The 15,179-nt window shown below is 46.5% G+C and overlaps 1 protein-coding gene across 3 annotated transcripts in view; it reads right to left on the bottom strand.

The window, feature by feature from the left end:
• The window catches only part of ABR (ABR activator of RhoGEF and GTPase), a 289,390-nt gene extending 279,674 nt beyond the window's left edge, over nt 1–9,716 (bottom strand). For all 3 annotated transcript variants that reach the window (XR_011973884.1, XM_072639879.1, XM_072639880.1), the window contains exon 1: nt 8,516–9,716. Coding sequence is in view for 2 of the 3 variants with exons in the window: in XM_072639879.1 (XP_072495980.1) it covers nt 8,516–9,599 (1,084 nt within the window). In the remaining variant the exon portion in view is untranslated. The remainder of the gene's footprint in view (nt 1–8,515) is intronic.
• Nucleotides 9,717–15,179: the final 5,463 nt, after the last annotated feature.

Genomic DNA, 15,179 nt, shown 5'->3' with positions numbered 1-15,179 from the left:
CCTTTATTCATTCTAGTACATCAACTCTCCTCAGAATGAATAAATAAAATAAAAAAGTATCTATTAAACATTTACTACACATCAAGCAATGCGTCAAATACTACCTTAGAGTCTAACAGAGGTGGACAACACAGAAAGGACACAAAAAGGTAGCAGCAGCAGAGGGTAGACAAGTGACAGCCTGATGACCTGTTCCAAGTCATAGAAAGGGAAGGCTCACCCACCAGAGAGCACAGGGCCCCAGGGACAGGAAGAAGTTCAAGGAATTCAAGTTCCCTTGGGATAAGGAAAAGGGACAGAGTCTAGGCACCATGGTTTAGAAATGGCCAAAAAGTGACCTATAATCAAAAAGATCTTAGATCTCCAGCTAGACAGGGCCTTAGAGGACATCTGGTCCAACATCCTCATTTCCCAGGGAAGAAAACTTAGACCCAAGGAGATGATAGCCTAAGGTCACACAGAAGAATCAGAGGAAGGATTTGAACCCTGTACCACAGCACATTCTGAGATCCTATTGCCTGTCACTGGTATTCTTCAAAACAAGCCAAATAGTTATTTACTAACCTCCCGGATAGAAGAAGAGCTGGGGTGGGGAAGAAATCAATCAACTTTGAAAGTGATCTGTGTCAAGTTAACTGAAACCAGAATGACAGATTAACATGATGTTTCCTGCCTGCCAAAAAATTGGACCCACTTGAACACTTCCTTTCTTGCTTCCCTTCAAGGGGATATCATATGTTTGGCCCACACAATGTGCTATGCTCAGAGAGGACCATCAAATCCTGCCTAAGATAGAAAGAGACCTGGTCCTAACATGGCACTCACCTCATTAGAAGTAGCATTTATGTCTCACCCCTTGAAAGGAAATAAAAATTAGATGATTAAACCAAACAGAGAGACCGAAGAGCTTGCTTGGGTTTTAATTTTAGGTTTTAAATTTTTTAAATGTCTTTTGCTTTTATATCACATTCATTTCTGTATATTATTCCTCTAGCCAGCAAGTTATCCATTGTACAAAAGACTAAAAAGAGAGGGAGAAACAGGAAAACTAACCAGCACATTAAATGTATCCAACAATATATTCCACTCCCAGAGTCCCCCACCTCTTCAATTAGGGGGTTAGAAGTACATTTTCTTAATTAGGGGGTTGGAAGTACATTTTCTCAAGTAGGGGTCAGACATACATCTTCTCAGCTCTTCCCCAGGTCCAAGTACTTAGGGCTTTTAATTGCCTAGAGGAGGATGTAATTTGTGTTTTGATCCCCTGGGGATCTTCTCCCTCCCAATCTTTTAATGCAGAATGGTTTAAAAGAAAAAAGGGCAGGAAAAGTATCAAAAATACTCATTTAAACTGGTCTTCCAGGGGTCCGGGGAACTGAGTAAGGATAGGTTGGGAATCTGCCAGGGATCCATGGTGCCCACTGAGAGGACACCTCAGTGAGGGGACCCCTTATGAGAAAGGTCACATGTTATCTAGAGGCTAAGCCACATTTATTTACTATGACTGAAATAAAAGAAACCTCAAATGGTGCAACAAAGCTCTGGCTTTCAGACTTGACCTTTGGTCAAGTATTCAAGGCCATAAAAGATGGGTGGAGGTTAGAGTAGGGGCAGGAAGGAGGGTATGAAGGCAGAGTGTCAAGACTTCAAGATAATGGAATCACCATGTCTTCTCCTCCTTCCCCCCTCACTACCTACACTTCCAGTAAAATCCCAAAAGGATAAACTTTCTTGGTGAAGAAGTCTGAGTCAGAAAGGAACAAATCCCAAGGAGAAGCAGCAGCCAGGGCCAAATGGAATCAGGAAACAGAGGGTTCAGATCTTGCCTCCAACTTACTGTCGCTGGACAAGCAACTTAACTTCTCTGGGACCTCAGCTTCTCTATCTGTAAAATGAAGAGATTAACCTAAATGACCTTTACAGCCCCTTACAACTCTAGGTCTGTGATTAAGAGTCATCTAGGTGGCAGCAAGAATTTCAAGCCAATCATTTGGCAATCAATTGATTAACAACCATTTATGTATTAAGGGCCCTCTATGTGCCAGGCTGGTAGCACAGTGAAGAGAATGCCAGGCCTGGAGTTGGGAAGACCCATCTTCCTGAGTTCAAATCTGATCTAAGACACTTACTGGCTCTGTGACCCTGGGCAAGTCATTTAACCCTGGTTGCCTTAGTTTCTTCATCTGCCAAATGATCTGGAGAAGGAAATGATGAACCACTCTAGTATCTTTGCCAAGAAAACCCCAAACGGGGTCACAAACAGTAAGGCACAACTGAAAAACAACTGAACAACAAAATGTGTGAGGTCCTATTGAAGATGCTGGGGATAGAAAGACAAAAATGAAACATTCTCTGCCATCAAGGATGCCAGGATACTGGGGGTGGGGGAAGGTAAAGGCTGGGGGAAGGGAGTAGAGAAGCAGTCCTTTTATTTTTCCCCATTGACTCTTCTGAAAATTTTTTTCTTAACAGGAATTTAATCACCAACAAACAAACATTTTAATATACAAAGAACAAAAAAAATTGTGCATGGAACTGCGCATTTGTTACATCTGGCTGATTTTTAAGTGTATATTAACTTTAATAAGGTGGTAACCAGGCTGCCATACTTGTATTTCTCTCTGAACTTTTTGCTTTCTTCTGTTTTCTTGATTTTTTTTTTCTTTTTTCACTTGAGCACTTATTATTTAACTCCTCATAGGCTCTGTTCCAAACTTTTTCTTCCCTTGTCAAGCCTCCCAATGCTTCCTTTCCTCTCCCACTTTACTGAATAAAAGCAAGGCCATGGACTCCAAGCTCCCTCTTCTCCCAAACTCAAACACTTTTACATCATCCTACATTCTTTTCTCCTTGTTCCAGACTCTGAGGAAGAGGGAGCCCGTCCTACTAGTGCCAACCTTCTATTATGCTTTTGATTCCATCCTCTACCATTTTAGTCTAAGAACTGGAATCGATAATCACTGGGTCATCTTCTCTTTTCCCTCCCCTTGACAATCCCTATGTTCACTCTTTCTCCTCTCTTCTCTTTCTGCTGGTTACTTCCCTGCCAAGTACAAACATAACCAGGTTTTCTCCATTGAAAAACCAAGAAACAAACAAACAAAACTTGTGTTGTCTTTGCCATCCTTCAAGAACTACATCTCTCTTTCTTTTTCAGGCCAAGCTCCTAAACACTCACCTGTACCTGATGTCTTCACTCCCTCGCTTCTTCAACTACTTTTCTTGTACACTGGAATCTAATTTCACCATTTTATTGAAAGAAAGAGATTTCTCCAAGGTTACCAATGTTCTCTTCATTGCCAAATGCAGTAGATCTTTCTCAATCCTCACCCTGCTTGATCTCTCTTGAGTTTTGACACTGGTCACCACCCATTCTTCCTGGATGGGCTCTCTTCCCTTGTCTTCTAGAACATGGCTCTTTGCTGATTCTCCTCTGCTTCTCTGTGCCCTTTACTGAATCACCATCTGCCTTTTGCCCCTCCCCTATCCTACCCACCTCAACCCTCCAAGCTGGTCCCCTCAAGCATGAATGTTTCTCAAGGTTCTGTCCTGGGCCTCTCTCTACACATCCTTTCTTAGTGGTTTTATCAACTCCTATGGCTTTGGTAACAACCAAATCTGCATGAAGATTACTTCAAAAGATCTATATATCCAGCCTTCATCTCTCTTCCAAATTCCAGTCCTGTATCACGAACTGTCTGCTGGTCATCCCAAATGGAATATCAGATCACTTGTACTAGATCCATTAGATCTTGAGAGCAGAGATTGTTGTTCCTGTCCTGCCTCTTTTTGGGTCCTTTGTAATTAGCACAGTGCCTGGCACATAGAAGGCCCTTAATAAAAACTTACTGACTGATTCACATTTTCAAAGCAGAACTCATGACCATTTACCCTTAAAACCATCCCTCTTACAAACTTCCTGATTTTGGCAGCATCATTACCCAGGTTCCCGCCCTCAGAGTCAACTTCAACCATTTCCTCTCCTTGCCCATTTAGAGTCAACCAGTAGCCAAATCTTTCAATCCCACTTCTACCCCTCTCTTCTCTCTGTCTCTCTCTGTCTGCCTCCCTTCATCCCTTCCTCCTCATCCCCCTCCCCATCTATCCAAGTCACACTCTCACCTGGACTACTGCAAAAGCCCCCTACTGGAAAAAGGGGAGTCTAGTTTTTCTCTCTCTTGAATCCATACAAGTCAAAAAACTAATCTCACAAGTCTGGCAATGTTACTACCTTGCTCCAAAATCTTCAATGGCTCCCTCTTGCGTCTGGGATAAAATACAGCCTCTTCAGCTAGGCATTTAAAGCCCCCTAGAATCTAGAAATGACAACTCTCCAGACTTATTTCATCCTTTCACACATACTATGGCCATTTAACCAATCTGAAAGGATTTATTAACATCCTAGACACTGTCCTGAGAACTGAAGATACAAAGACAAAACCAATGAATTTACTGTTTAACAGGAGAGACAACATGTTCACATTAAAAAGATATATTGGAGCTGACTCAAAGTGTCTCTGAATAGAAGGACTGGAAGATGGGCAGGAAGGGCCCTAGCATAAGGTGGCTTCCAGGCAAATAGCTCTACTCTCTATAGTCTGAACTTGACATTACGGCTCCCACCTTCAAACCTTCAAATAAGCTGGCCTCATGTCTGGAATGTCTTCCCTCCTCACTTAGGATTCTTATCATTAAGGAAGCTTAACTTCCTTCTTGGTTCACATCAGGTACCAGCTCCTTTACAAAGAAAGCCTTTCCTAAACCTCCAAGTTATTCCTTCCCTTCTGAAATGAATGCGTGTAGTTTCAGGGTTTTTTGTCTCTAGCACAGGGCAGGGTACATAGCATTTTACACGTGTTCACTGAATATTCTGAAAGGCTGGAAGGAAACATAAAGAAAATGGAATTATGTAGAACGCATGGTCTCTGTCCTTTAAGACACAGACATACAATTTATTTTTTATTTTTTTGGAGTTAGAAGGGATCATTTACTTTGAACCCAGTAACTTTTTAAAAACTGAGACCCAAAGAAGTTCAAGAATTTGACCAAGGTCACACAGATAATCAACAGTCATTTAATGGGGGCAAACAGGACACACAGCTGAAAAAGGATGACTGCTCAAAAAGAAAATGACATGAACAAGGACACACTAACTGTAGTAAATCAAGCTACAACATTCAAGGAATACTAAAGAGATGAGTAGAGATGGCGGTATCAGGACCAAGTAGGTCAAAAAGCACTTATGAAATGCTTACTACATGCTGGGCACTGTGCTAAGCAATGGGTATATGAAGGCCCAAACAGTCCCTGACCCCAAGCAACTTTCATTCTAAGGGGGTATACAATAAGGAAATGACGATATAGACAGAAGGTGAGTAACCTCAGAGAAGGTGGGGGGTCTGGGAAAGACCTGCATCAGGGAGTTTTCAGTCAAATTCTAAAGGAAGCCAGGTAAACTAAGAGGGGGAGGGGAGGTGGGAGAGCACAGGAGGCCTCAAGGACAGCCAATGGAAGAGCAGGGTCAGGGAGATGGGAGAAACAGCATAGAGGACCACTGAGAGCATGAAAAGGAGTATAGTGTGAGCAACCTGGAAGGTAGGAAGCAGTCAGCTTATGGGGCACTTTCAGTACCAAAAGAGCACTTCATATTTGCTCCTGGAGGTAAGAAGGCACCACTGACATTTACTGGGGAGGTCGAGGGGAAAGGGAGGTTTATGGTCCTATGCTTCAGGAAAATGATTTGGTAGCTGAATGGAGAATGGATTGGAACATTGCAAGAGTGAGGCTACTAGGTGGCACAGAGGAGAGAGCACTGGATCTGGAGTCAGGAAGATCTGAATTTCAATGCAGCCTCAGACACTTCCTAGCTGAGCTATCCTGGGAAAGTCACTTAACCCTGACTGCTTTCTAAAAAAAAAAAGAGGAATACTGCAGTAGCCTCCTAATGGCAAAAGCAGTTTCTAGTCTTGGCCTCTCTTCAGTCCATCCTCCATACCACTGATAGAACAATCATGGGTCTAGAGTAGGGAGAGACTTGAGTCAGGGAGACCAATCAGAAGGTTTCTGTAACAGCCCAAGTGATAGGTGGTAAGGGCCTTTGCCAGTGTGGTGACTGGTTGTGTGAATGGAGACAAGGGATGTAGACGAGAGATGTCATGAAGGCATGAATGAAAAGACTGGGTGACAGATTAAATACATGGTGGGGGATTTAGGACTCAAGGATCTCAAGCCTGGGAGACTGAGGATGGTGGTGTCCTGGCCAGTAAGAGGGAAGCTGGGAAGCTGGGAAAGTTTGGGAGCAATGATAATGAGTTTGGTTCTGGTCATGTGAGTACATCCACATTCAAAAAGCAGCTGGTGTTGGATGAGTAGCTCCAAAGAGATACAAGTGCTGGATATAGAGATCTGGGAATCATTAGATGAAATAGAGATAACTGAATCCATGGAAGTTAATGAGACTGACAAGTGAGAGTATAGAGGGCCCAGGCTAGAACCTTGGGGAATACCCACAGTGACCAGTCACCATGACACAGATGAAGAACCAGCAAAGGAGACTAAGAAGGGGGAGAACTGGGAAAAACTAAAAAAGGAGAATATCCTGGAGAAGGTGATCAATGAGGGCAAATGCTGCTGAGAGGTAGAAAAGGAGGAGGTTTGAGAGAAGGCCTTTAGATTTGACCAACAGAAGGTAAACAGAGACACAGAGTATAAAAAAAAGGCACAGAGTCCAGTGTAAATAGCATTAAACCTGAAGATTCCTGGCTCTGACACTTACCAGGCATGGCTTTCCACCCAGAGCCAGCGTCTCCTCATCTGTAGAATGGGGTCCCATATGCCTTGTATCACCAGGATTGGTATGAGGAAAGCATTCAGTAACTTTTAAGGTTCTAGAAATTTGGACCATTGTTCACCAGGAGTTTCCTGGAGGTGAGTTTGGAGCAGGCTCTTACACTGGGTTAACAGCATACAATTTGCTGGGAGAGAAGTACTGGACACTCCTTGGTACTTGGCAGTACCTTGGCAGTGTCCTTCATCCTTTAAACTAAAATGGCATATAAAAATTGTTCCTAGCCTGAGCTGAAGAAACGTTACCTATGGGAAATGTTGCCCATTCTCTGCTAATGAATAAGTATAATTGATCAAAACATATGAATTGATGGGCTCCCTAAAAGCACTTTTAGCAAAGTGGACAGTTTTTCATTCAAATACAGATTCACCCAGATACAATCTAATAATGGAGATTCTGGAACCATCCCAGGATGGGTAATGTTCTTTCCCCTCAGTATGCAGGAAGGGAAGCAGGCTCCAGGAGCCCCATGTCCTCAGTCAGAATGTGATCCAATCCCCACACCAAATCATCCCTTCTCTGTGGATAACTGATAGGAGGCAGTGGAAAGAAGACTGGCTTTGGGGTTACAGAACCTGGGTAGGAATCCCAGCTTTGCCTTTTATTAACTCTATCACTGTCAAACAGCAAGCCAGTATTGGCAGGAAAGTCCACAGGTCGCATTCCTACCTCCTTCTTGGCTCTGTTAAGATACATTGTCAATAACTCATTCATTCACACATCTATCCATTCGACAAATGTAACTTGGAGCATGTGTCTAGCACCTTGTTTGGCATGGGAGCTACAAAGAGGGACAAGACCCTGTCCTTGAAGTTACAGTATTTGGAGGGAGGGAGATTCGTTCCCAATGTATTACCTAGCATAGCATAAGTCTCCTAAGAAAGGAACAGTGTGCTGTGAAAGAGCAGGGATAGCTCACTTCCAGATGGTAAAATCTAGGAGAACTTCCTGGAGGAGATGGCATTTGAACTTGAAGGATGAACAAGATTTCCTGAGGCTGAAAGGGGAAGGAAGCAATAATCTGCATAAAAGCTAGAGGCTGGCAATACTGGAAGTCCAGTTTGGACAGCACATAGGGAATCTAAAAGGATGTATGCTGGAAAGCCCTGGTGAGGTTGGATAATGGAGGGCCTTGAATGACTGACCACCCAGTTGAGTTAGACCTAGTTATCGGAACAACGGAAGCCTCAGAGAGGGGTGGAGCAGTGGAGGGATAGATAATGATGAGTGGCATAATGAGGTCGATTAACTTGACGATAAGAGACATACTAGAGAGAGTAAAGAGTGATCATCCCCCAAGACCGCAGCGATAGTCCAGATAAGAAGCACGGAGGGCTTTGACAGGTGGCAGCAGCAATCAGAAAGAAGAGATCCCTGCAGACAGAACTAAATAGAGCCCCAGGTGGAGGCATCAGGCCCCAGCAGCACCCTTAAGTCACATCTGCACAGGTCCCATAGAGTTTCACAAGCTCACCCCAGCTACATTCATTGGAACTCTTTTAACCTCACCACATGCTTGGCCTTAGCAGGTAAAACAGGGAAGTGTCTTTCTTCCGTGACACAAGAGGTTAAAAGTCCTGGTCTGAGGTAGATGCCAGTTAAAAGACCGAGGTAATCAGTGTCTAGGGGGAGGGAGAAGCGGGGAGGGCGAGCGAGCAAAGATCCTACCTGCGGAGGAGACATCCTCGTGGTCTGAGCTGTTGTAGCTGCAGTCACTGCCCCTTTCTGGAGAGCTATGGCCCGGCGAGTCTCGGCCTGGCACCCCCAAGAATCTCCTGCGCCTCCAGGGCGGGAGATGCTCACGGGCCCCGCGGGAGTGGGATTCCTCTGGGGGCAGGGGCGAGCACCTCCCGTCTTTGCCCTCCGCCTCCAGCTGGTCCAGGTCCCGGCTGCGCCGGTGCCGTTTGCCCCCTATCAGGTGCAGCCAACGGTGGGGGCTGCTCGCCCGGGGGGACTTCTCAGGCGCGTCCTCGCGGGGCAGGAAACGGCAGGGTGCCAGGAGCAGGTGCCCCAGGACGAATTTCTCGTTCAGATCCACCACCTCGAAGTCGTGGTCGCTGCTGTCCCCGCCCTCGTCGGCGGCGACCAGGGCCTCGGACTCGCCGTCCTCAGGCGCCGCTGGGGACAGCTCCTCTCCTTCCTCCGGGCTGGCACCGGCGGCCGAAGCGGCCGGGTCCAGGGACGGCTGCGCGGGCTCCTCCTGCGGCTGGGCATCCCCGGGGGCGCGCTCCGGCTCGGGCATGTGCTCCTCCCGGGGCCTCAGGAGCAGCTGCTGGTGGATGGCAGCGGTCAAGCTCCGCACGGCGCCCCCTTCCCCGGGCCCCCCTCGCCACGCAGGAAACTCCAGGTTGACATAATGGGGAGACTTGGCCCGGGGGGCGGCGCTGGGGCTGCCTGGGCCGCTGCCCGCCGCGGTGGGCCCCTCCGGGGTCTCCGGCTGGGGCTGCTCCGGCCGGTCCAGAGCCGGCGCCTCCTTCCCTTCCTCCTCGGCGGGGCCGGAGCCGGGGCTGGAGCCGCCGCAGCCCCCCCAGCGGCCGCAGTCGTAGCCCCGCTTCTCCCGGGCCAGGGCCGTCTGCAGGTAGATGACTTTGAACTTCTCCTCGGCCAGCACCTGTTGCAGTCGTTTCATGTGGAGCTTGCAGCGCTCCAGCTCCTGCTGCATGGCCGGTACCGAGTCCAGCTGCATGGCGGGCACCGGCTCCCCGGGGAACTCGGCCCTCCAGTGGCGCTCGAAGTCCGCGGGCTCCCACATGCTGGCCCCGGGGGCAGGGAGCCGGTGGCCGAGCCCTAGCCTGGGCCGCGGCGGGACGCCCGGGAGGCCCCGGCGTCCTCGGCGATGAGCTTGCGGCTGCCTCTGCCTCCTGTCGGCACTTCAGTTTCGAGGAGAAAAAAGAGAAGAAAAAGTTTTTTCCCCTTCCGCTCCCGTCGGGTTGGGTTTTTTTCTTTTTGGTTTCAGGTCCCTGACGTCAGCGGCCCGGCCCCTCCGGTGAGGCGGAGGCGGGGGCGGGGGGCCCTGGGACCCGCCCCTCGGGGGCTCGGCGAGGTGCCGGGCCGTCCGCCTGAAGCCCCCTCTCGTGCTGACGTGCGCGGCGGCGGCGGCGGCGGCGACTGCAGGGCCCGAGGCCGCCGTGGGGGGCTGGGCGCTGGAGGCGGGGCAGGGTCCGGCCGGGGGGCGCCTCGCGCTGCGCAGCGTGGGTAAGGTTCCACTGCGCGCGCCCACTGGGGACAGGGTCCGGCCCCAGGCCTCGGGAGGCGGGGCTGGTGAGACCTGGGGAGGTGGGCGGGGGCCGCCACACTCCCCGGCGCCTCGGGAGGGCGCGTGCACGGTGGGGGTGGGGTGCGTGGGAGGGGGCGGTTCCAGCGCCGAGCCGGTGGCGGAGCAACACCAGTCCAGCGGGGTACCACTCGCGCCCACTGCGTCTGAGGAGGCTCAAGGACGCGAGAACGGGACTGGAGACGAGGATCCGGTGGATGGGCGGCGGGGGCGGGGCCGAGGGAAACCTGGGAGGTGCATCTGAATGGTTTGGGGTCCCGCAGTCTTGGGGAAGTAGGCATGGAAGGGAAGGTTGTTCAGTTGTAGAAGCCAAGTCCTTATTTATGGCTCAGTGTTCGGGGCCAGTGGGTTTCTTGAAGATGAGGCAGGAACGAGATTCAGTTAGCCTTCGTCGCTTCCCTCTCCCCACTCTCTTGCAGGTGGTCCGTACTCTCCTGGGGCTCTGGCAAGCATCCTTCAGAAGACCTGGGCTCTAGGCTGCCTGAGATGCTCCATAGTGAGGGATGGGGCTCCCGAGGCCCAGTGCTCCTTCCCCGTATTGGGTTCCTCTTCAGACGGGGCACAACTGGAGAGAAATGGGCCCCAGTGTGCCTCAGGCAGGGAGTAGAAAGGGAGCAGCAGCCTGAAAGGCTGGAGAGGCCTCTTGTAACCTGAGACCTGCACAGATGGAGAAAGGAGACCCAAACACCGGGGCTTCCTCGGCTCATTTTAATCAATCAAATATTTATTGAACGTCTTCTATGACCTGGGCACCCTGGGGAATACATGAGAAGACAGGATTGCTTCCAGATTTGGGGAGGAGGGGAGACTATCAACTACAGATCTCTTTGACTTCAAAATACTTCAGTCTTCTCTTCCCCCCCACCCCCCAACCCTCCCATAAATCGAGCCAAGCTTGGAAAGGAAGCTGAACTCAGGACTTAGACACTGTACAAGCGATGAGGGGCTTCCAGCAGCATCTATCTGAAGGCCGTTTTTAAAATTGAGAAAGGGAGGATTCTGGTTAGCTGTTTACTATATCCTGCTGAAGGTTGGTGAATCTAGCACCTAGGCCAACCGCACTTTTTTTCTGTGACGTGGAGTCAGCTCTGATGGAGATCTTTCCTACTTTTTGATGTTTGTTTAATATCTCGGCATGTCAGTCCCCTTGAACAGTTTCTGCACTATCAATTCCTGCTCTCAGAACAGTAAAACTCCCCTAGGAAAGGGGAAAAAATTACTTTTACCTACTTGTATTTGGCAAATAGATCCATCCTGTCCCAATTCATCTTTGGTGACTCCCTATAGTGTATCTACACCTTATCAGGGCACCTATGCTAATATCCTCCAGGTATGAATCATGGCTCTTGAGACTTACGGCAAGCATAATTCCATAAAGGTTTCTCAACTCTGAGATTCCCCTGTTTATCCAAAGGCTGTGTATTCTTTAAAACATTTAAAACAACATGCTTGTTTCCTTTGGCTTATCACATATACTGAACATTTGCTGGGGTAGAGGGTGATGATATGTCATCAGTCTGCCATGGGAAATGGACATACTTTTTAAATAGTCAAAACAGTACTTCCAGATTTTGAATTATGTCTCAGTCATTCAGCCTGTTACTCAATCTTTATTTCTGCCATGAGCTACACATTTGGAGTAGTCCTCTGAAATACCAAAGTTGTGTTGTAATGGTTTCTTGTCAATGAGGAAGTAACACCAAGCTCAGAATCACAGAATTTCATAAGCAAAAGAGATTTCAGTGGTCATCTAGTCTAATCAGTGCCTGAACTGAAATCTCTTCTGTGATATAATTGACAAAGGTAAAAGCCCTTCAGGAAAGAAGAACTAGCATTTAATTAGCGCTCTAAGATTTACAAAGTACTTTACAAATGTTTCAAAAAGAAAAAGGACCTATATGTACAAAAATATTTATAGTAGTTGTGAGAGCAAAGAATTGGAAATTGAAGGAATGCTGATCAGTTGGGGAATGGCTGAACAAGTTGTGGTATGTGATTGTGATGGAATACTATTGTGTTATAAGAAATGATGAGCAGGCTGGTGAATTTAGGTGAACTGATGCAAAGTGAAATAAGCAGAACCAGGAGAACATTGTCATGTAATTAATTACTCCATGTCTCAGTCTGTTGCTCTGTCATTTTAGTCATGTCCAAGCCTTCATGATCCCATTTGGGGTTTTCTGGGCACAGACAGATGAGGAAACTGAGGCAAACAAGGTGAAGTGACTTGCCCAGGGTCACACAGCTAGTAAGTGTCTGAGGCTAAATTTGAACTCAGGTCTTCCTGACTCCAGGCCCAGCCACGTATCTACTGCACCACCCAGCTGCCCATCTGCCTCAATTTACTCATTCATAAAATGAAGGAGTTGAAACAGTCAGAGGATATGCTACCCACCTCCTGCCAGAGAGATGATGAACTTAAAATGTTTGATAAGACATACATTTTTTTTTGACATAGCCAATGTGGGAATCTGTTCATCTGTCTTTGGATATTTCTCTATATTCATTTTGCTCATTGTTTCTTATAGCAAAGCAACATACTTCTTTAAGTATATTGGCGTATACAGAAACTTTATTTTTGTCAGTGACCTCCTTGGGATGTATGCTTCCCAGGAGAGTTAAAGAAAGGGCCAAAGGGAACAGACATTTAGTTATTGTTTATTTAATTCCAAATTGCTTTCCCAAGTGTCCACCTGCTTTTGTATGTTTACCTTTCCACGGCCCCACCAATATGGATTCTTTCTATCCTTTGCTGGGTTTTGCTCAATTGCTGGATGTAAGGCCAAGCCTCAGGGGTGTGTTGACTTCCATTTTCTCTTATTAGTGATTTATTAAATTTAATAAATGAGTATAATAAATAAAAGAATAAACTTGGACCCAAAGAAGAAATATAAGAAGACATCACCCGATCCTCTTTTGCAGAGGTGGGGAAGGATATGGAACATTGTATATACCATGAGATTTTTTTTGTTGGGTTAATTGGTTTTGTAGAATCATTTTTATTTTTCCTCTTTAAAAAAATTCTTTGTTATAAAGTATGGTTCTTTGGGAGGAGGTAAAGGAAAGGATAAAGGGGAAGCCAAGGGGATATAAAAATGAAAGATCAATAAAATCTATTATGAAAATGGTGGCAGGATAGTTTTTGCTGTAGAGCTAGGCTTTCCTTGTATCAGTTCTTCAATCTTTTTGGCAAACAAGCTCTATATTTGAATACTGCATAAATTCACAATGAAATCTGCTTAGAAGTGAGACTACACCTCTCTTCTGTACAAAAGTGGGAAGGGGAGCCCCTATGGGTGTGGAACACTGCATATGATATCAGCTGAGGTTGATACATAGGTGATCAGTTTTATTTAACTTTTTTCCTCTCCTTTTATGTTCTTTGTTATACAGGCTGGCAGTCTGGGAGGGGAATAGAAGAGATATATTGGGAAATGAAAGTGCTTTAAGAACAATAAAGATCAAAATTTTAAAACCTCTCATGTAATTTTCTTTACATTTGTCCAGTTCAATTTGTTCAGTCTTGCCTTGGCTAAACACTGAGGGTTTAAAGTGAGTTTCCACCCTTGATTTTGTATATTTATTTCAAAAGATCTAAACAGAAAGAAAGAAATAGGCTGACAAAGGCAAACGTCACCCCCATCCCAGTGAAATCTGAGTAATTCCAGAGTTAGATAGTAGCGGTAGTAGTTGTAGATAGTATTTAATAGTAGCAGTATTAAACTAAATCATAGTAGTAGTAAATAGCTCCTCCACAATGTATTTGTTTCTTTGTTCCTGATTTTGAGTGGAGGTACAGAATCCTTTCTGCTTTGTGTTATCACTTGTCTCACCACCATGCATGGTATAAGAGCTCATGCCCTGTCTGACCACAGAGTGGTTGTGCCTGAGAATTTTCTCATTCTCAATATATGTGTCACACTGAGGAAATTGTAAGATGACTAAGACTGTTCGGTTTGCTGTTCCCATGGAGGAGGCAGAGTAGGCAGAGACCTTTGGGCCATTTAGCTCTCAATACCACAGTGATAGGAAATTCTCAGCCAAATGAGAATTTTCTCTTTATGCTCAGAGCTGTAACTAGCCTAGGTTGAATAGGGCTTTGTCCAGCTGCACCAACATGGGAGAGGAACACTTTCTGGGGAAGGATACTTCCTCCGCACAGTTCCTAAATTGCCCACACCTGACCTCATGGTCTTCTAACCACCATTAGCCTATGATCTTGGTCCTTTTCTCTTGGGCACAACTTCCCCACCCAACCCCTCATGGGTAAGGCCTGGATTCTCTGGGGTCAACTGTACCTGTTTCCTAACACTAGTATCAGCCTGTCCTCTGTGTTTTGGCTGCTTTGGAGGCCCTGCCCAGGGGCCAGGATTTGTCCCAGCTGCTAGGATTCCTAGTTCTAGGTCTGTTTAGGATCAATTCACTCACCCTTTTGTCTTCACTGACCTGTCATGCAGGGGATCATGTTTACCCTTCACTTAGGAGAAAGTGAACGACACCATTGAATAGTATGGTGATCTTGGAAAAGCATATATGAGGAAACTTTCCTCACCTAGCAAATGAGGATAATAATGCTGACTTCAATGAGGTCTTTATGGAAATCACATGAAATAATGTATGTCAAAGTGCTTTGCAATTCCAAAGCAAAGTGTAAATTAGCTATTGTCATTATTAAGGAGAAAGGATGATAGGTACTACACCAGGAATCTCCTTCTCTACTCTTAGGCTGCCAGCCTTTGTTCCTAGAAATGACTCTCTTAGTTTGGGGTTTCTCTATGAGACACTGAATGAAAGACATTAGTCATCGATCATGCCTCAGCACAGATATGAGGCCAAGGCTGTTAGAATAAGCCCTGAGAGGAACCACAACATTATAAATTCAACCAACATCTACTGTAAGTACCTGACTAATACAGCCTTGTGTTGTACCATGTGGTATAAAGGAAAGACAACCAAGTGACCTTGGACATGTCACTCCCCTGCTCTGGGTTCCATTGTCCTACTCCATAAAAAGAGAGGTTAGGTTTAGAAAATCTCTAAAGCAGAGATCCTCAGCAC

Source organism: Notamacropus eugenii, chromosome 2, assembly GCF_028372415.1.
Source record: "Notamacropus eugenii isolate mMacEug1 chromosome 2, mMacEug1.pri_v2, whole genome shotgun sequence".
NCBI lineage: Eukaryota > Metazoa > Chordata > Mammalia > Diprotodontia > Macropodidae > Notamacropus > Notamacropus eugenii.
This window is presented reverse-complemented; position numbering and strand designations above follow the sequence as displayed.